The sequence below is a fragment of the Podarcis raffonei genome, chromosome 6, assembly GCF_027172205.1.
Source record: "Podarcis raffonei isolate rPodRaf1 chromosome 6, rPodRaf1.pri, whole genome shotgun sequence".
Lineage (NCBI taxonomy): Eukaryota > Metazoa > Chordata > Lepidosauria > Squamata > Lacertidae > Podarcis > Podarcis raffonei.
Window position 1 is genome coordinate 52,733,280 of NC_070607.1, and position 23,979 is coordinate 52,757,258.

Below are 23,979 nucleotides of genomic sequence, written 5' to 3' on the forward strand. Positions count from 1 at the left end.
AGGAAACTGAAGTAAAACAATAGCTTCTGTGAAACAGATATTCTGTTTAGACATGCAATAATCACAACTGTGGAAAAGTTGGGAGACTGATGCTGCTATATTAGCATGAGGAACAGTTTTCTACTCTTCTTCACTTTCATGGCTGCCCAGTTTGACATGTTCCCAGCCCCCACACTCATTCAGTGCTGGGAGCCTTTCACTTACATCAATCTGACTCAGGATGACATCAATGATGCTGCCAACGACTATAAGGAAATCAAAGACATTCCAAGGGTCCCCAAAGTAGCCCTGGAGGAAAAGGAATAAGAAAGTAGGTTCCAAAGAAGTAAGCCAGGACCTTTCTGGCACCTTCCCAACCTAAGGACCGATGTTGAAACTTGTGTGACTTGGTTAGGACTAAAAAAAAAACTTACATGCAACCATTCCCTCCTCCCCAGCAGTATCCCCCTTAAAGTGTGGCATGTAACTCTAAGCCAGATATAGGGAACCTGTGGCTCTCCAAATGTAGTTTGACTACAACTCCCATCATCCCTGGCTATGACTATGCTGGCTCAGGCTCATGGGAGTTGTAGTCCAACAATGTATGGAGGACCATCACTTTCCACCACTGCTCTAAGCAAAATGACAGACCCACTTCCCTCAAGGAGCCTTATAGGTCCATATCCCAAACTCACCTTAGCCTTGAAGGCTATAAGTTTAAGGATCATCTCCACAGTAAAGAGAAGGGTGAAGACCACATTAAGGATATCTGAGAGATGGTCCATTGTCTCTGATTGATTATAATGCTGTAAAGATGGTTAAAAGTAGATGATTAATAGAGCGTTGGTTTGAGTTAGAAACAAAGCCCTGTAGACCCAAAGGAAGTCTATATTATGCCAAAGGGAGAAATCATATTGATTGCTAGATAACAAGTAAAAGAGATACACATGCAGAGAACAAGCTCACCATGATGAGTGAGCTGTATGGATGTAAAACCCCACTTATCCAACATACCTGTACTAACAATGCCTCTCATTGCTCACTTGTACAGTGGTACCTCGGTTTAAGAACAGCCCTGTATACGAACGATTCGGTTTACGAACTCTGCAAAACCGGAAGTAGTGTCCTGCTTTGCGAACTTTACCTCGGTCTAAGAATGGAATCCGAACAGTGGAAGGGCACCGGCGGTAGTAGGCCTCATTAGGGAAAGCATGCCTCGGTTTAAGAACAGTTTTGGTTTAAGAAAGGACTTCTGGAACTGGTTAAGCTCATAAACTGAGGTACCACTGTTTTCTATACTGGAATCCCTGGAATAACAGCCCAGTTCAGTTACATTGTGTGTAGTTTACAACCGATGGATAATAAGACCCACCCATATTTCTAAACACCAGATCAGCAAGTGCTCATTATAGGGGCACTGTTTTGTAATTCTTCTTCTCCAGGCAGAACTCAGGATCCCACAATCATCACTACTGCTGCCATTCTACAGCTGGGCAGCTGTTCCACTCATCCATACCTGCATGCCCAAGCAGATGGTGTTCAATGTGATCAGGAAGAACATAAGGTACTCAAAGTAGGAGCAGGTCACAATATACCATATCTGGTACTGGTAGGGGTTCTTGGGAATGTAGCATCTCAGAGGGCGTGCTTTGAGTGCATATTGCACACACTGGCGCTGGAGCGAGAAGAAATACAAGGTGGGAATGGGGTCAAAAAAGGCTAGGCAGTGCCTTCCATACTTTAGGTTTTCTTGTTCATTATCTTAGCATTATGTGCCATACCTGGTTCTTGTCCAGCTCACAGTTTTTGTACTCTGTTTCACCCTGCTCCTGGAAGGTTACGATGATAAAACCTACAAAGATGTTCATCATGAAAAAGGCTATGAGGATGAGATAGATGATGAAGTAGATGGCAACGCCCATGCGATAGTTGTAGATGGGGCCCACGTCCTCAGCGCTTGTGTCAATTGCTTTGTACAATAACCTGGAAGAGTTAGAACAGCGGTCGAGATTAACGGGCCTGGGCAAAAGACCTTTGAAGAAGTGGGCTATGAAAGGACTTTGCTCGATGGGTTATCAGCTCAGGTATCCATGTCTCCTCTGACAGGGGCGGCCCACTCTCAAAGGGTTTTCCAAAAAAACAGTATAGCTAAATAAATGTAGAGCTATAACTCTTTTACTGAGTGGGTTCCAGGCAACTTTTCCTTAAATTGCTCTGTTGATGTATTATGCTTTCTGATTCTCAAAGCACAATATTTTGTTGCTGAGAAAACATGTTTTTTAAAAACCCCAGTAACTGCATCAATTGCCATGGTTACATGAATGTCTGGTGCAGCTCTCTGTGTATAGTGTCTATAACATCGTTAGCGATATGCATTAAAGCTTCCCCTTTCAGTGTTATTTTGCTTGCACAGTATAGCTAATTAGCAACAGTAGCAGCATACCAGCTAATCCTTCTGACAATTCCCAACAGCCCACCTTGCACTTTGCCCCATGCTGGGTTCTGAACTCACTTAGGCCATCCTTCAAAGGTGGAAACAGTGAAGAGAGACATCATGGCTGACAATACATTATCAAAGTGGAAGTCATTGCGTATCCACATTCGCTCGTCCTCCACAACCTGCGTTGGATCAGCATCGACGTATGTGATGAAGTATCCCCTGGGACAAGAAACTTTATATTAGTTACAGACAAGGAGTCTGCACCTTCTGTTAATTCGTATTAGACTACAGTACAGTTCTATGCAGGTCTACTTGGAAGCAAGTTCCACTGAGTTAAGTTAAGGATTGTAGCCTAACATTTCACCAATGCTGAGATAGTCACTCAACGGCAGTCACTACAGCAAAAAAGGAACTTGTTCAAGTTGCATAAGACTGATCCAATGAATCCCAGGCTGGCTCATCCCCTCCTTGGCCCTAGAACATCCTGTCTGGGGCTTGCCACTGGCTGCCACTGCTGGGGAACCCACTGGTAGCACTTCTGTCTGCTCACACATTTGGTGAGTGGGAGACAGAGTAGTGCACCAGCAGAGCAACACAGGAGTCACTCTGCAGAGGGACATTGGCAGAGGCTGGCAGGGCTGGATGGAGGGACACCACCCACCCACCGACCCCAGCCTGGCACAATGGGGTGTTGTTTTTTTTTCTTTTATTGCTCTGTTAACGCAAAAACTACTCTGGCCCACAGCTTCCCGTCACACTGCAATTATAGTGTCCCAGGCTGCAGAAGACTATGACGCATAACCAAGGCTTACCTGCATTCTTCTGCAGTGATCTTGGTTGAATCTGTACAGCTAAAGAACTTCCCCTACATTTAAAACAGAGATCAAAAGTTATAGGGATTGGTGGTATTTGGCTGTTTCCCAAATATGGCCTCAACAGTCCTGAGAGTACTGAAAAGTGAATGTTTCCAGCTACACAAAAGCCCGGGCCCAGTTTTTACTGTTGAAGGAGAGGAGACAGTAATTCATGACAGTTTCCCATTGCTGACTGGCAAACCATGTGGGAGTTGTATTGAAAGGGAATAAGATTTTGCAAGTGACTTACACATTGACTGTGAGGAAACTGCAGTGATGTTATTAGCTTCCTTGAGGTATGTATTGACAGGCTGCAGTGGCACCATGTTGCACCCAAGATTGAGAGGGCCCATTGTGCGTCATGTGTGTGTGTGTGATGTCACAGACTTAGACCATCACCTGGGTAGGTTTGGAGAATTGAATATGCTTTTTTAAAGGAAGGTTACACATCACAGAAGGACCTGAGGGTGACCAGACCAAACCGTAGGTATTCGGCCAACCGAGACAAATGAGAATGGTTAATTCAGTATAGTGGCCCTGAATTGATTATCTCTGGCAGCAAGCTATCCTTGTTTATATAAACAAGCTTTTACAAACTCATGGACTCAAACAGTGTGGAAGTTCATTCTATCTAGGAAAGACTGTCACCTTGAAGAGCTGCACCCCAATGCAGGCAAACATGAACTGTAGCAAGGCACTGACAAGCACAATGTTGCCGATGGTCTTGATAGCCACAAAAACACACTGTACTACGTGCTAGAGAGAGAAAGAGAGAGAGGTTGGTTAGATTTTATTTGTCCATTGCTCACTGTGATTTTTCTGAATAACTGCGGTCCAGCAAAATATAAGTAGAGATTGCTTTCCCTGGTTCATGCATACATTTCAATGCATGCTGCTGGCTTAGAGAGGTCATCACATTTCCCTTACTATCCCTGATTTCTGGGTTATCCAGAAGAGGAAAACATTCCTACCACCCCACTCACCTTCAGCCCCTTTGCTCTGTTAATGGCTCTCAGTGGTCGCAGTACTCTGAGCACCCTGAGGATTTTCACTACTGAGATGGCACTGGACCTGTGGCAGAATATGAGGAAAACATTACAGCGGGAACCCTTATTGTGCTTATGTTACATGGATTCTGCCCTGCCTACAAAGAATGACTATGGCCTTTTGATTATATCTAGTGATTGAATGGGCCATTCTATGGTTGGGTCCACGAACCAGAGAATGATGTAGGACTGCCTTGCTACCGGGGCGGCTTCAGAGTGACACAACAAGAAAACATCACTAGGCGATGTCACTACTCCTCCACCCCTTCCGCACATGTGTGCTTCTGTTCGCCCATGATTCCCCCCGTGAAAACAGCAGGAAATAGCTGCATGCTTGTACACCATCCAAAATTTCCTCACTTTACTCCCAACTCTAGTTGGTACAACCAGCCACAGTAAATTACAGAACCAAAGAGCCTTTGAACGAGGGTGAGGGGACCATCGGAGGAAAAAAGAGAGACCTTTGCAGCAACTAAGACTTTCACAACCCAGTCAGTAGGATCAAACTACCAGAACTGATTGTACATCGACTTCTCATACCGATGCAGTGGGGTGAAGGATAACTGTTTGACTCTCAGAGCATACCCACACCACAGACCTAAACTGGTTTAACAGCCAATCCCTTTTTCCAGGGAACTCTGGGGATTGTAGCTCTGTGAGGGGGATAGAAATCTCTTAACAATTCCCGGTACTCTCAAGAAACTGCAGTCTACAGGATTCTTTGGAGAAAACAGTTAAAGTGGTATAAAATCGATGCAAATGTATAGTGTGGATGAGGCCTCAATATGTTGACTGATAATGATGGCTGTGAATATTTGTTGCTTTGGGAGCGGAGCTCCTCACTCTTCATGCAACTCCTAGTTTTCAGGGTCTGAGAGACAGTCAGCTTCTCATTACAATGTTTTCCTTTATATTTCAGGGTATTTCTTACTACTCTATGGTCACACAGATACATCCCTCATATCCCACAGTTGCTGCCAAAGACACAAGGAGAATGTTAACCCCTATCCTACTTCCCTCAGAGTTGGCCCTATCACAGATCGACGAAACCCAGGCCTGTTCTTCCATCACAATGCTTACTCAAATCCCATGGAGATAAGAGAGACAGCCACAACGAGCAAGTCCAGGATGTTGAAATAGTTGCGGCAGAAGGATCCCTTGTGTAGGATAGCACCATAAGTAGTCATCTGTGGGGAGCAGGAAGACTCAGTTAGGCCCAGTTTTTGTATTACTTTGAGGATACTTCTCTCAGCAGCCTAATTCTGTAAATCATTGGACCTGTGGATGTTGACTGCTGTGTTCAGGATGAAGCAGTTGTCTGAGAACGAGCACTTCATTATCAGCACAGAGAGTTGGCAAGCTTGAATCTGATGCCCGCTATCTGTACAGGTGGTTAACTATTCAGATTGCCAACTCAGCACAATGGAAAAAAGATGAACAAGTAAACATTGGCGATTTCCAGTCCCGTTTTATGATTCCATTGGAATTCCACAACATCTCTAAGTGTGACTCACCTTTAGAACGATTTCCACTGTGAACACAGAAGTGAAGCCAATGTCAAAATATCCTAGAATCTGGAGATAAAACAAGCAAAGAAAGACGATGCTATTTTTGTCAGTGCAACTCAATTGCTATATTTACAAACATGTCTTTTAGCAAATTTGCTGGGTTCTGGAATGAGAACTATAGGAGAAATATTGTCTGAATATTGATTAACAGAATCTCCTATTTCTTCAAGCTCATTTTGCAGTCTCCAGGTAGTCCCAGCTAAACCAGCATGAACAGTACTCTAAAAACAAATGATTGCAGAAATGTTTTTGGTTATCCCCAATATATTAAGATGCAGGCAGCTGTCATGTAAAAGCAAACCTGTTTTTCCTCTACATATTATTTTAGTTTGCAAATACATTTAGCCATGAATACTTTTAACTTTTTGCTAGTTGCCCATTATCTTCTGCTTTTAAAAAATTGCTTCTTATTGGTTATATGATATGATTGGCTCCATCCTTATTGAGTTTCATGAAGAGATGACTTTTTAATAAAGACTTTGGGTCAGAACGACACTCTTTGGCTTTCTGCGATTTATGCATGAAAACCAGTCACTTATTTTCATCTACAGCTTCCTGTTGTTGCCTTTTGCATGTTGTTTCAATTTCATACCAAGTAGTTTTCACCAAGAGGCAATTACAATGGATTCAGGGCTTTCGTAAGTCACTCTGGACCACCCACTGGTACCTTGCCAGTAGCGCAAGCAAGCCTATCTAGTCACCTTATTCCTGAAGGACTCGGCCCGTAATGGATCCTCAGCTGCCAGTGAGACGCTGCTGAGCAGAATGAAGAGGAGGATGAAGTTGGTGAACCAGGTGGCATTCACAATCCGGTGGCACAGTACACGGATCCTGAAGAGGACAATTTAGGGAAAGAAAGGGAAGGTCATATTCTGCTTAAGCAAAAGAGTTCATAGTACAAAGGGCACCTAAAGAGGAATTACACAGTTCATCAATGTGCTGGTAGAAAGTTAACATGTGACGTTTCTACCCCCTCAGAGTACATTTGGAATATGGGCACTCTACCAATTTGTAGAGCAGAATTGTTGAGTGAATTGAGCCTGTGTTTATGTAGGTTCTTGGACAACCCAGTCCATAACATTACGAAAGGAATTACTACTTTACTGTCCTTTCACTGCCAAACTGCAGCGCTTTTACAGCAGTGGTGCTAGTTTAATAACCATTCAAGGAAAGTCTGAAGACCAAGAGGATAGTCTGAATTGAAGGTATCTGCCTATACTGAAGTCTTTGTTGAGGTTAAGCAAGCCTGGCCAGGAAGGAATTTGTGCCTGGTGGCAAATATTCACAGTTAGATCGTCTTCGTATCTGAATTCCTAGCCATTTCAGAAATCTATTCAGTTTCTGTCGTGTGCCTAGGTAAGAGAGAGAGAGGAAGGAGTAAGGCCTACTTGTTGGTTGGGCTAAAGATGAAGAATGAGCTGGCTTCGGGCATGGGCACTGCCTTCTCCTTCAACTGCAGCTCTGCCAGAGGACGTGGCCGAGGACTCAGTGGAATTTCAGGCTCATCTTCTTCATCGTCACCTGCAGGGCACATAGTCGGTCACTGAAAAGCTTCATGCAGAGGCGCTACATGCACAGCCAAAAGGTTCACTCATTTCTAGGCTTGCTATTAAGCCGAAATATAATCATCAGAGTATCTCAACATCCCAACATAGCATTAAGTCAGTTCAGCCCAGAATTCTCTTCATTCCTGTGGTAGGAATGAAAGAGACAAACCTTCCTTACCTGGGAAGTCAGCGGAGGGATAAGGGTCCTTGATCTCATTGACATTTGATTCAAACTCATCCACCTTCAACTGAACAGAAGAAATAAAAATGAAAGGAAGCTCAGCAGCGTAGGCAAGCTCACTCTGATACAGTTTCTAGGCATGCTCTGAAAACCTTCCTGTTTCAGAAGACTGATTTCTGCTGGTCTATTTAAAATGACATTGCTTTTATTGTATTGTTTATTCTTAAGGGATTCTTAACCATTTTTAAAATTTCTGTTTATAGAGTGGAGGGGGAAAAGTTTGTGGCTTAATTACCTGCAAAATAAGAGGAAAAGGAAGCTAAAATCCGCTGCCTGAAACCTGGGAACGGACTGCCCCTAGACAAGGAAAGCCGCTCAGTGGAAAGCCTATCGGTAAGCAGAGGACTTTTGACAGCTAGCTCTGCAAAAGAGATACAGTGTTTCTGGACTTCTCCTGGTTTTAAAGTAACTTTTTAAGTGGACTGAAACTGTTATCTTCTTTTTAAGTGAATTGGGGGACTTATTAGGACTATATTTGTATTTTAAAAGTTGCAAGTTCTGGTTATTGTGTCCCCCTAGAGGAGGTTGACATTGTTACAATAACAACTGGGTTGGAAAATTCCTTTTCAAAACAACCTTCCAAACCGTGGGACTGACCTTGGATTCTCATGAGAGTGTTATGGCAGATGGAAGAGGAAAATTAGAGCCGGTGCAAGAAAAGACTACTAGGTCTGGCAGGCAATACCGAACAGACACTGCACAACAGCGAAGGGCCTCAACATCTGGTCCATCTGGAACACCAGGGGTTGCTCCCCCACAGGTTAAACCAAAAGTTATGTCATCTGAAGATGTTTTAACACATGCACTTGGAAAAATTAATGAATCTTTGGAAAATTTAGCCAAGCAAGTAGCTGAGACAAATAAACAAGTATCTGAAGCATCAGTTAAAATTGATCTGAATACTACAAGCATTAATAATTTGGGACAGAAGGTCACTACCAATACACAATCTATTGAAAAATTATTGCAGGAATCTGCTTCGACCAGAAAGATGGCTGAAGAAGCAAAAGACATAGCAACTGCTACTCAAGAGAAGATACCACCAGTATATAAGCAATTGGAGGACCACAGTTTGACATTGTCTATGATTGAATTGAAAGATAAACAAAAGAATTTAAGAATTAGGGTGGTACCAGAACGTGAGAAAGACAATTTGGCTTTCTTACACAGGAATTTACAGATTTTTGGCAACAGGACTTGGGCAAGGAAGAATTTAAGATAGTGAGTGCATTTAGACTTGGAAGAGGACAAAGGAGGAACAAGGTGAGAGACTGTTTGATTACTTTCCGATCAAAGGAGGAGAGAGACAAAATTTTGAATTTGCACTATCAAAGGACTTTGGAGATTGATGACTCAAGAGTGGAGATATTCATGGATATCCCAAAACATCTTTTGGATTTAAGGCTTAACTACAGTGACCTAGTTGCCCTGCTGAGAAGTAACAGAGTTCTTTTTAGGTGGGAATTTCCTCAAGGACTATCCTTTAAATATAAAGGAAGAAAGATAAAAATAAGATCAGTCAACAACAAAGACAGGTTTTTGAAAGACCACGAAGAAGATATACAGAAAGAAGCGGAAGCCGGAGAAGAGCCAAGAGCATTGGAAAAAGGAATATTAGACATAGCAAACTTATCCTTTGGATTACACGGCCCAGAGAAAGAGACACCACCGACAGAACAAGAACAGACACTCGGAGCAGTTGGAGGTAAAGTGAAGTAACCCCACCATGGCTCTGCAACTTTTAAGTTGGAATTGTAATGGCCTTAACTCCCCTCGGAAGAGAAAAGGTGTTTTTCACCTACTAAAAAAGGAACAATTGGACTTGATTTGCCTACAAGAAACCCATGTAACAAGGTTACACAGGAAAATACTCATTAACAAGAGATTGGGACAGGAGTTTATTTCATCGGATAAAGTTAAAAAAAGAGGAGTTGTGATATATGCAAAGGAGAGACTATTACCGAAATTAATTTTTAAAGATGAACAAGGAAGATTTTTGGCAATTGAAATTCAAGTTCAAGGAGAGAAATTTCTGATCGTAGGAATTTATGCACCGAATGAGGGGAAATCTGAATTCTTTAAAAAGTTGCATGAGATTTTATTGGACTATTTGGATTATAACACGATTTTGATGGGGGACATGAATGGAGTAGTATCTACAAACATGGACAAGGCACAAAGGCAGGTAGTCACCAAGGATGGGAGACTACCCAAAACCTTTTTTGAGATGACAGACAATATGGATTTAGTGGACATTTGGAGAACGAAGAATCCCTTGGGAAGAGAGGGAACCTTTTTTCTGAAGCCAAGATGACATGGACTAGAATTGACCAAATATGGGTAACTAGAGGAATGGCACCAAAGATAAAGAAAGTGGAAATCTGCCCAAAAACTTGCTCCGACCATAACGCTCTAAGGATGGAGATGAAGCAAATATCCGGCTCCTTCAGATGGAGAATGAATGACACCTTACTTGGAGATGAAGAAGTCTATAAAAAGGCCCAAAAAACTTTGAGAGACTATTTTGAAATAAACATAAACACTAATGTAGAAAAAAGAGTAATCTGGGACACAAGCAAAGCTGTTATGAGAGGGTTTCTGATACAACAGAATGCAATAAAGAAGAGAAGTCAAAATGAGAAGAAAGACAAAATTTTGGAGAAAATAAAAGTGAGAAGAAATTGAGGGCAAAACCAAAGTCGCAGGAGATTTTGAGAGAAATAAAATTATACCAAGTACAATATATGGAAATGATGAATCAGGAAATAGAATGGAAAATTAAACAAATGAGACAAAAGACATTTGAATCAGCCAACAAATGTGGGAAACTGCTGGCTTGGCAAATGAAAAAAAGACAAAAATTAAATACTATTACAAATTTAGAAGTGGAAGGAAAGAACATACATAACCCAAATGAGATTAGAAATTGTTTCCAGAAGTACTTTAAACAATTATATTCACAAGGGCCTCAGAAAGAAATGGATATAGACCGATTTTTGAAAATAAATGGATTACAGAAAATTTCTCAAGAAAGTAAATTAATGTTGAACTATAAAATATCTGAACAGGAAGTAGAAGGTGCCATTCAAAATATGCAATTGGGCAAATCTCCAGGACCGGATGGGCTGACTTCTAGATATTATAGATCTTTGAAAGAGTGGCTATTACAACTTTTGAAGGAAGTCTGCAATGAAATTTTGGAAGGGAAAAGGGCACCAGAGTCGTGGAAAGAGGTGTATATTACACTTATACCGAAAACAGAGACTGAAAAGACTCAGCTTAAGAACTACTGCCCTATATCGTTACTTAATGTGGATTACAAAATTTTTGCTGACATCCTGGCCAAGAGATTGAAAAAAGTATTGATGGAAGAGATTCATAAAGACCAAGCGGGTTTTCTCCCAGGAAGACATTTGTCTGATAATTTGAGGAATATAATTGATATATTGGAAAAGTTAGAAGTGAATATAAATACTAAAGCAGTTTTTATATTCGTGGACGTGGAGAAAGCTTTTGACAACATCTCTTGGAGCTTTATGAAGAAGAACCTACAGGGGATGGGGGTAGGCCAAGGTTTTGAAAATGGTATAGGTGCAATATATTCTGAACAAAAGGCAAAATTAATTGTAAACAATGTGGTGACGGAAGAATTTAAGATAGAAAAAGGGACACGACAGGGGTGCCCAATCTCTCCATTGCTTTTTATATCGGTCCTGGAGGTTCTGCTGAACATGATTAGAAGAGACCGGTTGGTTAAAGGTATACAGGTCGGAGCCAAACAGTATAAATTGAGAGCATTTGCAGATGATTTAGTACTGACGTTACAGGAGCCAGAATCTAGTACTAAAAGGGTTTTAGAACTAATTCAAGAATTTGGTCAAGTGGCAGGATTTAGACTGAACAAGTCAAAAACTAAGGTTTTAGAGAAAAATTTAACACCGATTGAAAGAGAGAGGTTTCAGAATGAGACAGGTTTAACCGTGGTCAAGAAAGTGAAATATTTGGGGATTAATATGACAGCAAAAAATGGGAACTTATTTAAAGATAATTATGAAAAATGTTGGACGGAAGTGAAAAAAGATTTAGAAATTTGGTCAAATTTGAAGCTTTCCTTGTTGGGTCGAATTGCAGCTATAAAGATGAATGTTTTGCCTAGAATGTTGTTTTTGTTTCAAACATTGCAGATTGTGGACAAAATGGATTGTTTCAAGAAGTGGCAGAAAGATATTTCTAGATTAGTCTGGCAGGGCAAGAAGCCCAGAATAAAATTTAAGATATTAACTGATGCAAAGGAAAGAGGCGGATTTGCCCTGCCAGACTTTAAACTTTACTATGAATCAGCAGCATTCTGCTGGCTAAAAGATTGGCTGCTTCTTGAGAACACAGACATTCTGGATTTAGAAGGTTTTAACAACGTTTTTGGTTGGCATGCATATTGGTTTTTGGTTGGTACGACAAGGTTAAAGCACATAAAGCATTTAAAAACCATATTGTCAGGAAAGCATTGTTCAATGTTTGGATAAGATACAAAGATTTATTGGAAAATAAAACCCCAAGGTGGTTGTCACCAATGGAAGTGAAGGCTCAGAAAAAGCTTAATATGGAGGCCAAATGGACGAAATATTGGGAAATTTTGGAACAGGAGGGAGATAGACTAAAACTGCAGAGCTTTGAGAAACTAAAAAACAAAGTGCGAGATTGGCTACACTATTATCAGATAATGGAGGCATATAATTTGGACAAGAAAATCGGCTTCCAGGTGGAAAAATCAAAATTAGAAACAGAACTGTTAGAACCCAAAACTAAGATTTTGTCAAAGATGTATAACTTGCTGTTGAAATGGAATACTCAGGATGAAACGGTGAAATCTGCTATGATTAAATGGGCACAAGATGTTGGACATAACATTATGTTTGCTGACTGGGGACAGTTGTGGACCACAGGTATGAAATTCACGGCATGCAATGCCTTAAGAGAGAATATTATGAAAATGATATACAGGTGGTACATGACCCCAGTCAAGCTTGCAAAAATATATCATTTGCCCGACAATAAATGTTGGAAATGTAAAGAAACTGAAGGTACATTCTTTCACCTTTGGTGGACGTGCCCAAGAATTAAGGCTTTCTGGGAAATGATCTACAATGAAATGAAAAAGGTATTTAAATATACTTTTCTGAAGAAACCAGAGGCCTTCCTTCTGGGCATTGTCGGCCAACTGGTGCCAAAGAAGGACAGAACGTTTTTTATGTATGCTACAACAGCAGCAAGAATACTTATTGCAAAGTATTGGAAGACACAAGAACTACCCACTTTGGAAGAATGGCAGATGAAGGTGATGGACTATATGGGATTGGCAGAAATGACTGGCAGAATCCGAGACCAGGGAGAAGAGTCGGTGGAAGAAGATTGGAAGAAATTTAAAGATTATCTACAGAAATATTGTAAAATTAAGAGTGTTAGAATGATGTTGGATTGAAATTAAGTGGTTTCCAGCTGTAATGCTTTAAGAGAATATGAAAAAAAAAGGATTATAAATAGGTAACAATATAATGGTAAGGATTTGCTGAACTAACAATTTGGGATGGAATACAAAAAAGGGAGGTATGAGGAGGTCCGGGAAACAAGTTAAAAGAAAACAAGTAATTGAAAATGTATGTGTGTTTTTTTCTTTTTCTTTTAAAAAAAGCTTCTTTATTCTGTATTTTTGTTATTCTGTTTTTTATTTTTTTATTTTATTGTAATATTATAAAAAATCTTAATAAATATCTTATAAAAAAATAAAATTTCTGTTTATACTGACTCTATCATACAGTGTTTTGTGGGGGCTTTTTTTTTGACAACCTAAACAAAAAAATAAAACAAAAAAGGCACTTATTGCGGTCACCCATGGGGGAGACATTCCATTCAGTCTGCACTGAAAGGTGAATCTACCTAATTCACACTCTCTGAAAGTGGAGAGAAATGCAGTGATCCGTTGAAATCTTTCCAAATTTCACAACACAGTTCTCCAGCCAAGAAATGTGTACAAAAATGCACACACTAGCGTGAAGTGTGCATAAAAATGCATATATTAATTAAATAACATCAAAAATGAATTCTATTGGGGGAAATGGATTTGCAGGAATGTGTTTTTTTAGATAAACCTGCATAGAAAATTCACAGGAGAAATTCGTACCACAATGCTGATGAATTTTCATGAGGACTTTTTAAATATAAATTTGCAGACTGATGTGGAAATGTGGGGAACTGAACTCTGGACTGGAAAAGTGACAAAACGGAGAGAAAGCAATATTGACTGATTCACCCACTCCTAGTCACCCGTGGCTGACCTTGGCTGTGGTGGGCATTCCTTCTCCCTTGGCTTTCTGTTCCAGCTTCTTAGCCAGCAACAGCTTTTCCTCTTCTGACTTCTCCGGGTAACCTCTAGAGTGAAGAACCAAGAAAGCAAGAGGAGAAGGAAGTGAAGCCAAGGGGAAGCTATTATTGGGGGGGGGGCAAGAAACACCTTACAGTTCAGCCAAACCCCCTGTTGGGTCCCAGATGAGAACCCAGAGGTAGATATTGTCATGGCCACCAGGAGGCACAACTGACCGGCCCATTTTCTTTTTCTTCCTCTCTTCAGCTTTGGCTTTCTGGGCAGAGGTCAAAGTTTCAGCTTCAGCAAGGTTGTCCACGGCAATAGCCAAGAAAACATTGAGCAAGATATCTGGGTTGTGGGGAGGAAGGCTAAGGAATTATACAGTGTGAGTTTAGGTAATATAAACCTGAAGCCCTGAGCAATTTGCATCCAGGATACCCAAAGGACTCCCTGAGCCCTTCTATCCCAGCTTGATCACTGAGATCAAGAAATGCTGTTGGTTGTTCCCCACGTTTCAGAAGCTGGACTGGCTTCAGCAAAAAGTTGGGCATTTAGTATCCCATGCTATGAAATACTCTTCCAGCAGAGATTTGGCAGGCACCCTCATTTCTGACCTTCAGATGGCTCTTGAACACTATGTCAACAGGTCTATTCAATGTTTTGATTGTTTAAGGTGAGCTAGTCACTTTTATGATCATTACATATTGTTTTATCTATTTTGTACATGTGGTTGTACACTGCCCTGATATTTGACATGAGGGATGGTCTCTATATTTATAAATAAATAAGACTTAAGAGCATGTTCTTAATAAGCTAATAATCCTAATAATGGGACACAGCTTCCCACACCATTCAGTTTGGCAGGTAGAGCAGAATGAAAAGTGCAGGAAGCAGTCAGAAAAAATGGGAACATCATTTTAAAAATGAGGACCCTGGTGTGCAGATTGTGTACTGGTCCTCATAGCCACATGCACACACCCATCTACTGCGTGGACAGAAAATGGACCAACATGAAATGCTGTCACCATGAAATGCTGTGAGAAATACTTACATTGCATCTTATGGTGATGTTGCAAAATGAATGCATGAGAATTCAATGCAGAAGAGCTTTCATCTGACTCTATTAATAGAGGACTCCATCCCCCTAATGGGGCAAAGAAAGGATACAATTCCCACAGACAAAGAGAACAATGAAGTAAATGCAGACCAGCACACCAGGGTAGACTGGCCCTCCATAAGCCATTATGCCATTGTACATAACAGAAGTCCAGTCTTCCCCAGTCAGGACCTAGAAGTAGACGAGAGAGATATTAGCAGCAACAGGGTATCCTGAGCACAACCATTGCATGAGGCCTGGCTTCTCCAACCTGGTGCCCTCCAAATATTGTTGGATATCTGGTCCCATCAATCCCAGCCAGCATGGCCAATGGTCAGGGGTGATGGGAGTTGTTGTCCAACAACATTTGGAGGACAACAGGTTGGGGAAGACTGCATTAGGTTCTCATCTGAGTTTGAAGACCTCTTCATTAAAGACCCTTTCTCAGGCCCCATTGTCCAAAAAGTCTATGCGTTCCCAAAGCTCAGACAATATCCCACAATTCACAGATTCCTATTTCCCCCATTGGTCACCCATTTTCTGCCAGAACTTAGTACAGAAGACAACAATTTTCACCTACAAAACCCTGCCCTTAAACTGGCTTATTAAAAACCCCAAGTTGTACCTGAAAGACAGTGATGAGAGCCTGAGGGAAGTTATCAAAGGTGCTGCGCCGTATCACTGTATCATCAAAGTCAAACCTCCCTCCAAAAAGTTGCATCCCTAATAGGGCAAAGATGGTCATGAAGAGGAAGAGGAGAGTGAGGAGGGAGATGATGGAGCGCACCGAGTTCAGCAGAGATGCCACTAAGTTGTTCAGAGAGGTCCAATACCTAGAGAGGGACACCAACGTTATGTGCACACCTATGTGAAGATGCTAAGATACTTTCAGATCCAGGACCCAAGCTTTGAAGTGCAGCTTTCTAGCTAAAGACAGAGAATATAAATCATCCTAATGACTAACTAACTAAAACTAGTTATAATCTCATGGCTGCCATCTTGAATGTAGTTGAGCATATGCAGCCACATCCAATAGGGCAACAAATTCAATTTATTTATTTGCTTTTTCACCCGCTCTTCATCCAAGAAGTGATGCCAAGGTGGGGTATTCCAAAGACCAAACAAAGACTATAGCAGCTCAAATAAAGGCATTAAAACAATATAGCATCGATCTGTATACGAGACATACTGTTGGCTGTATTAAGTACAGCTGTTCAGTGTGCTCAGTTGCATTCGGCAGGGAGATTGCTATGCCTGGATGACTCCATCTTCTGTTCTGCCATCTAATCTAGCTTGGTACCTAACATGACTAGTTCCCAGGACTAGAGAAGCTATTTTCAAACATCATAGTTCATCCAAGGGAAAGTTTGACAAATCACTGCTCTCCACTACAGATACGTAGGCAGAGAACAGGTGGCAGATTTAATCAATTTGTTCAGCCTCACTCAGAGACACCAGGAGATGAAATCTCACATCCTCTTTTACTTTGTAGAGATGGACTTGAAGCAGGTAGCCACACGGTGGTCACATGCACACCAAATATTTAAAGCACAGTGATACCACTTTAACAGTCATGGCTCCCCCCAAAGAATCCTGGGAACTGCAGTTAAAGGTGCTGAGTTGTTAGGAGACCCCTTGCAGAACTAGTTCCCAGCACCCTTAACAAACTACAGCTCCCAGAATTTTGGGGGTGGGGTGGGGTAAGCCATGACTGTTAAAGTGCTATGGGAGTGCTTTAAATGTATGGTGCGGATGTGACCAACTCTATGGCCACCAAATGAATACAAAGGAGCTCTGCCAGATAGTATGAGAGATGCATCTAGTCTAGCATTATGTTTCCAAAACTAGCTGGATGCTTCTGTTCTGCTTCCAAGCCTCCGGCATCTCACCAGGATGGCAAAGGTTCTGGAGCCAAGTCCTATGAGAAATGGTTGGCATACTCACTTAGTTATTTTGAAGAGCCTCAGCAGGCGAATGCACCGCAAAACAGAGATGCCCAGGGGTGTCATGGAGGTAATTTCCACCAGTATGATCTCTAGGATGCCAGTGCACACCACAAGGCAATCAAAGCGGTTGAAGATTGACATGAAGTACTGTCGGAAGCCCAGAGCATACATCTTAAGAATCATCTCTATCGTGAAGAGGGCCAGAAGCACCCGGTTGGCAATATCTGTAAGCAGAATGATGAATGGACCAGATCTCCTCTGACCACGAGGAGCCCAATTCCTCTTCAGAGAGAGAGAGCATGAGGGTTGGGAAGAAGAAGTGGAAGTGGGAAGTCCAGAATTACTTCCTTCACTCTACTCAGCTCTCCTCCTCCCAAGCTCTCCTCGGGAAATCGTGCTTCCACTTGCAGAAGCCAGCTAATCGTGCTTCCACTTGCAGAAGCATGTTAAGAGTGCATGCAAGAACCAAGCTACCCGTTACATGTAGCGGGTGTATAATGTTAGGGGTTTGCAGGGGGAGGGGGTAGCCTGTATGCTGAGACCCTTCTAATTCCTAAACACGGCAAGTGTTGAAAATCTAAGGTAGGGTTGAAACTTCTTGATAATGGCCCTCTAAATATGGGTTGTTAAGGTAGCAGGTAAGGAAATAACTGAGCAAAGTTCTTGCTGTTATTGCATTTTGAATAACATTTTCCAATTTCCAATTTAAATATATATACCAATATACTTCCTGTCCCATGTTCCGCTGCAGTCTGTTCAGTTTTCCCTTTGACTTTTGCCTTTCACACCTTAGAATCAACCTCTTACATTATGGTTAGGGCTAAACTATATTAAATGCAGTTGCTGTTTGAGGCAAGAAGGAAGTATATTGGTATGGGAACATGTTTGGCATGGGGTTAAAGTGGGACTAGGGCACTGAGAAGCAGAAAGGAGGATCAAGCAAAGAAGTTTAGGATTGAGAGCATCACAGCACCACCCCCTGTTAATCAGAACCTTCAAAGTTCCCTTAAACAGAGTGCCCAACTCACCTTGAGCCTTGGTCAGCCAATCAGGTTGTTGGTGATGCTCAGTAGCTATTGAGATGGTGTTCAACGCGATAATCAAGAGGACAAACCAATAGAAAAACCTGGACTTTACCAGTTCGCGGCATTTCCTGCGGAGAAGGCGGTTCGATCGTCGCCAGTGTCGACTAGAGAAAAAGGAGACAGTTAAAACCAGAATGGTGGCAGATGAGCCCCTGAAAATGGCTTCAGAACCCTACCTATTCTTAGTTTTCACTTGCTCTAGCGCCCGTGTTCAGAATTTCATTTTGAAAAGCATCACTCTTACTAATATGGTCGTGGTGATGCAGCTCTAAAGCAGGCCTGCAAAACACAACGTTCACCTTCTTCCCTGGGTATCTGCAATCTCCAGGATGGCTTCCAAATATTTAGTTTGTGCCTCTTTAAGGGGAGCATATAAGGCCTAACAAGGCCATCAAAACTACAGGTGCAGATGGAAGAATAAATAATCTCTGTGGTCTTTGGGGGGAATTCAGTGTTGCACTAAGTTAAAGTACCTTAGCAGTGCGCTAGCTGTGCCAGCAGAATGGCTGGTGCAAGGAAAGGTGGGAAGCGAGCATGGTTCTCGTGGTTGGTGGCACAACAGATAGATGGGGGTGCAGGGAGAAAATGCTTCCAACTCTATGATATACCCTCCAACATTTCTCTGGTGAAAATAGGGACATCCTATTCAATAATAATAATAATAATAATAATAATAATAATAATAATTTTACTATTTATATCCCACCCATCTGACTGGGTTGCCACTCTGGGTGGCTTCCAACATATATAAAAACATAATAAACATTAAAAACTTCCCCATACAGGATTGCCTTCAAATGGCTCAGGGGTAGGATAATTCCATAACCTCCAAAATCTCTCCGATAAAATAGGGACATCCTACCATACCCTCCAACATTTCTCTGATGAAAATAGGGATGTCCTAAGGAAAAGCGGGACGTTCTAGGATCAAATCAGAAACTGGGACGGCTTTTGTAAATCTGGGAAGTTCCTGGAAAAGAGGGACACTTGGAGGGTCTGCTATGGTTCTTTGACTCTACAGTGTAAAAACACAAAGGGGTCTCAATCCTTCATTTACTCAATTGACAGAGATGATCTGACTGATACTGGACATCTCTGGCTTTGGGATTTAACGAGCATTGCATTAAAGAGATAGAGTGAGAGAGATTGCTATGGAGTGCAGAAAGGTCCAACATGGGAAATATTTTGATTTTTAAAAAATGAAAACTCACATTTCCAAAGATATTGGGGGGGGGGTATTTGAAAAAAGATGTAAAAGTGATGCTCCCAGCAAGATTTGAGAGCTTTGGGGCTCTTGCACAACAGCAGGACATGAGCATGTTTGGATTGCCTGCATGATATGCATGCTACTTACAAAAACAAAATCCATTTATTCATGCCCTCAATCTCATACAGGCTCTCTGTCTCTGAGCCACCTTCGTCTGATGGCATCATTCCTGTGAAAGATGAAGAAAGGTAAGAAACCTGTTGTGTTATTTACAAAACCATTAACATCAAATGCTACATAGCTCTGCAACTTTGCCCAGGCCTTCAATTGTCCTTCCTGCTTCCTAATCTCCGTTTCTCTCAGACTACATTTCCCAGCAAGCACTGCTCTCAACCCTATTGATTCTATGCAGTATCATCAACAGGCCAGAATAAACAAAACCAAAACGACAATAATAAAAAGCTTAGTACCTTCTCCACGTGTCCGGTCGCTATCCATGACTTCCGCATGGGTGATCCAGTCCATGTAGCCTTTCATGTCTTCTTCCAACTGCTGCTTCTCCCTCAGTTTCTGGAAGGTACCCCGTGATTTGGCTTTCTCACGCTCTTTGGTAAATTCCCTGGGGAGAAAACTCAGATGATAACTTGTATGGCATAGTGATGTGTCAGGGAGTTGGTCCTGAGTTCAAGTCTTGTTCAGTAGTGACTTGGTGGTTTCAGTCAAGCCACTAGCTCTGTGCTTTAATCACACACACACACTCACACACACACATCCCTGCTAGAATCTGGACCTAATTAAAGTGTCCTACATTACAAGGTGAGTGTTAGAAGGATTATTAAAATAATGGCCTGGTTTGCACATCGTGTTAAGCCATACTTAATGTTTTACTGTGGTTCAACATGAAAGAGCAGTGTGCTGGTTCATATTGCTGAAAGTCCCTGCTTTGCTCCACCCCTGCTCCTGGCAGTGCCATGCTTGCGAAGTGTCCCCAGCCAGTCCAATATGTTGCAAGCAGAGCAACACGCAACTGCTTGAGTGTACTCTATCCATGCTGCACCACAATATGTGCTCATATGTCTATGATGTCCCTTTCAGGCCCTAGCTTTCTATTGATGCATCAAGTCTAGCAGTGGGAAATGGAGCTATTGGAATATGGGGAAAAGGAAAGGAAGCTTTCATGCTTTTTTTCAGCAACATAAAAAACCCGTCATTTCCCCATAGGACTTAAACTGTTTTAAGTCACATTCAGGACAGACTGCCATGTTGATGCTGCTGAGAGAGTAGATAGCATACCACATGCTATGAGCTGCTTACCCACTGAGCACACCCAGGATCAGATTAAGGATAAAAAACGACCCAAGTAAGATGAGGCTGACAAAGTAGATCCAGGGCCATTCATTCCCAATGGCATCATTTACCTAAGGCAGAACAGAAATGTGATGATAATGATTTGTAAGGTGGTCCCATATACATGACACTCTGGAAATCTTCTACTCTCTGGGGAAAGGGCTGGAGAAACAGCCATGACAAATCTGGGAGTAGACCATGACTCATCCATCATACCTTCTTTTCCACTAAACAAAAACAAACAAAAACAAAAACCTGGGAGACCTGGTGGGTAAACTAAAGGTGAGGATGTGGACCCCTCCTAGATTTCCTGCAGTATCTGTTTTGACAAATTATTTCTTGTTTGAGTCGGTGCTAATTTCAAAGGTAGGTATGTTGCTCACACTAAGTGAATGTTTATGAGGTTCCAAATATCTTATACTTTTGGGGACTCCTCGAACTGGAGCCCACACGTTAAGGATCTTCTAGAACTTGATGTCTAGCCTGTGCAGACAGGTGCCCTAACTAGGGGAATGCTCTGCATGTGGGGTGACCGATTCACTGAAACAACAGTGTCATTCTGTAGTGAGTGAGTCCACTACCCGGGAAATGACATGACTACATGCCCATAGTTCCTCATCCCTTACATTATGCAAAAGAGCCCTACATTATCTTCCTCCCTTCCCGCCCAAAGCTTAGCCTACCCAGTAGAGGACTTCAGTCCAGCTTTCCATGGAGATACACTGGTAGACAGTCAGCATAGAAAACCCAAAGTTATCAAAGTGGGTGATGCCATAGTTGGGTCCTGGCCAATAGCCCCTGCACTCTGAACCAGGAATAGTGCAGCGGCGCCCATGGCCTGAATTTGTACATGGAGATGGTTTTTCATTTTCCACGGTTGCAATGATATCTAAGGAAGGAAACAAAGGGACAAATGTGAGGCTCTGTCAGGGTAGCTTGTGCTCACTGTTATCTGTCTATTTTAGCATGTACCCCTTTCCCTAGTTCCAATGGAAGCAGTTTCAGAGGATGCAGCAGGCTTCTCGTTTGCATCTACTTCCTGTTTATGCAAGATCACAAAAGGCAGATATTTTGCCTCATAGATGTAGCTCAAGGTGATGCCCCAGACCCCTCCTTGCAGCTTTATAAATTATGAGCAGATCAACTGCATCCCCTACCTGTTCCATTGTAGTAGCAGGTCTTGTGCATTTTGCCCTTGAAGAGCTCCTGCCCCATAATGGCGTAGATGACGAGCATGAAGACAACAAGCACAGCAATGTGGATCAGGGGCAACGTAGCCTTGACGATTGAGTTCAGTACCACTTGCAGACCTGTAACAGGAAGGAAGAGAGCCAGCTGTTCACACCATCTTTATTCTATTGACTGCATTGGAGATGGGGAACCTGTGGTCCTCCAGATGCTGTTAGACTCCAGCTCCCATCAGCTAAACTAGCATGACCAGTGGTGAGGAATGGCGGGAGTTGGAGTCCAACAGCATCCGAAGGGCCATAAGTTTCCCACCGTTTCACTACATCTTTCTGCTTTCCAGTTGCTGCCATATACTGTCATATGATCCCATCTACAATTTAACCTTCTAACCTCATGAGCACTGACCTGCATTTCATAAGGGAGATGTGGTGACTTCTACAAGACTGTGCAATAAATAAACAGTGGTGCTATGAACATAGCAACAAACACATCGGGGGGCAGGGCTTGTGCTATTTTTCAGTTTTCCCCAGTTTTACAGCTGGATGGGTAGTTGAATCTTCCTTCAGCACTGGTCATGGGGCAGAAACTTCCACCACACTTGGGGGATTTATTAGTAGGCACTTGTCAGGGACTGGGCAGAGGAGGAATGGTGAAGACCGCCTTCCTATCCTGACCCTTCCAGTGAGGAGGAAGAGGAAGACAGGATAGATTTACAACAGGGGGTTGAGGGAGGTCGCAGCTCAGAGGGAGATGAGGGGGAAAGCTGGGAAATCATGGGAGAGCCAGAACCACTGGCAGAGGAAGAGGAGTGGGGGAGGAGCGCACCGCGCCCGGCAGCGCAATCCCGGTGGGGTGCCATCGCGGCTGCCCCCCACCCACGCTGGGCACCACACCCCCACAGGTGGCATGCCACGCCCCCAGGATGTGCACCACGCCTCTGCAGGCGGCCTGCCACACCCCTAGGATGCATGCCACGTCCCTGCAGGCAGCACGCCACGCCCTGGGATGTGCACCAGCCCTGCCCCCCCTGCTCTTCGCCCCCCTGGTGCAGGAGCATGAAGCTCCACCACTGGCCAGAACAACACCCAGCTGACACGTTGTCATTGGAAAGCGTTCCAGACCCTCCATCTCCCAGAACCCGGCGAGCCTTAAAAGTAGGAGAGCAAAGAGCTCAAAGACAGAAGGCACATAGCAGCACCCGTAGAGGAGACAATGAGAATGACGAATGAGGTAGTGGGAGAGACGGTGGGGTGGAGATTCACTAGGGACAATGCCATTATCCAAGAGGCTGGGTTCTATAGCCTCTCTCTGTACAGATTGAAATAAAAAAGGAAAGTAAGAAACTTTTCCTTTGTCTTTATACTTTCCTGGGCAACCAGCCAGGAGATGGTGGCAGCATCCTGACAGCACTGGGCACAGGTTATGGCATATGGCACAAACAGCTGTATCCTTCAACACCTCACTGCCACTGCCACTGCCCCATCAGCACCTGCCATCTGAGGCAGAATCCTTGCTTTGCCTCATGGTAGGACTGGCCCTACCTGGGAGAAGCTTCTTACTGCTATACCCTTTCTGTAGCAACAAGGCTGCTCTTTTCTTTCAGGAGGAAGCAGAGACTAAAGTCAGACTCATGGTGCTGCTGCTCTTGAAGATGAGGAAGAGCCTCCCATTCACTTTTAGCTGAAGTCAAATAATGTGCACAAAGTTAGTGTCACAGGCAAACTGCATTATTTTGAATCAGGCTATTGGTTCATCAGTGAATTGGTTAAACAGTATTGTCAACACTGGGTGGCAGCAGCTCTTCAGGTTTTTCAGAGAGGAATCTTTCCTAGACCTTCACAGAGGTACCAGAGATTGAACCTCGGCATTCACAGCATGTATTCTACAACTGAGCCACAGCCTTCCTTTTGGTGAAGCAAATAACACAGAAGTTCTTGCCATCGTAGTCAATGTTCTCCATGAATTAACAAATTGAGTCTTTAGTGTTTGTCAGTTACCTAGACTCAATTACTGTTTTGGTTGGCCATATCTGCTCTCTCTTCCAAGGCTACCTCACTGCCCCCATGAGTGTTTG

General features: G+C 42.7%; 1 protein-coding gene across 1 annotated transcript in view; it reads right to left on the bottom strand.

Annotated features, from left to right (window-relative positions):
- CACNA1S (calcium voltage-gated channel subunit alpha1 S) overlaps positions 1 to 23,979 on the bottom strand; it is a 64,199-nt gene that overhangs the window by 23,306 nt on the left and 16,914 nt on the right. The window contains exons 5-28 of the mRNA XM_053392894.1: positions 21,875 to 22,027; positions 21,401 to 21,606; positions 20,685 to 20,788; positions 19,841 to 19,989; positions 19,518 to 19,599; positions 18,107 to 18,267; positions 17,077 to 17,302; positions 15,758 to 15,965; positions 15,204 to 15,324; positions 14,270 to 14,384; positions 14,008 to 14,101; positions 7,613 to 7,682; positions 7,276 to 7,408; positions 6,589 to 6,718; positions 5,834 to 5,893; positions 5,400 to 5,506; positions 4,257 to 4,344; positions 3,922 to 4,029; positions 3,232 to 3,284; positions 2,492 to 2,638; positions 1,761 to 1,962; positions 1,496 to 1,654; positions 675 to 785; positions 205 to 288 (exon numbers count right to left, since the gene is read on the bottom strand). Of these exons, the coding sequence (XP_053248869.1) occupies positions 205 to 288; positions 675 to 785; positions 1,496 to 1,654; positions 1,761 to 1,962; positions 2,492 to 2,638; positions 3,232 to 3,284; positions 3,922 to 4,029; positions 4,257 to 4,344; positions 5,400 to 5,506; positions 5,834 to 5,893; positions 6,589 to 6,718; positions 7,276 to 7,408; positions 7,613 to 7,682; positions 14,008 to 14,101; positions 14,270 to 14,384; positions 15,204 to 15,324; positions 15,758 to 15,965; positions 17,077 to 17,302; positions 18,107 to 18,267; positions 19,518 to 19,599; positions 19,841 to 19,989; positions 20,685 to 20,788; positions 21,401 to 21,606; positions 21,875 to 22,027 (3,071 nt within the window). The remainder of the gene's footprint in view (positions 1 to 204; positions 289 to 674; positions 786 to 1,495; positions 1,655 to 1,760; positions 1,963 to 2,491; positions 2,639 to 3,231; positions 3,285 to 3,921; positions 4,030 to 4,256; positions 4,345 to 5,399; positions 5,507 to 5,833; positions 5,894 to 6,588; positions 6,719 to 7,275; positions 7,409 to 7,612; positions 7,683 to 14,007; positions 14,102 to 14,269; positions 14,385 to 15,203; positions 15,325 to 15,757; positions 15,966 to 17,076; positions 17,303 to 18,106; positions 18,268 to 19,517; positions 19,600 to 19,840; positions 19,990 to 20,684; positions 20,789 to 21,400; positions 21,607 to 21,874; positions 22,028 to 23,979) is intronic.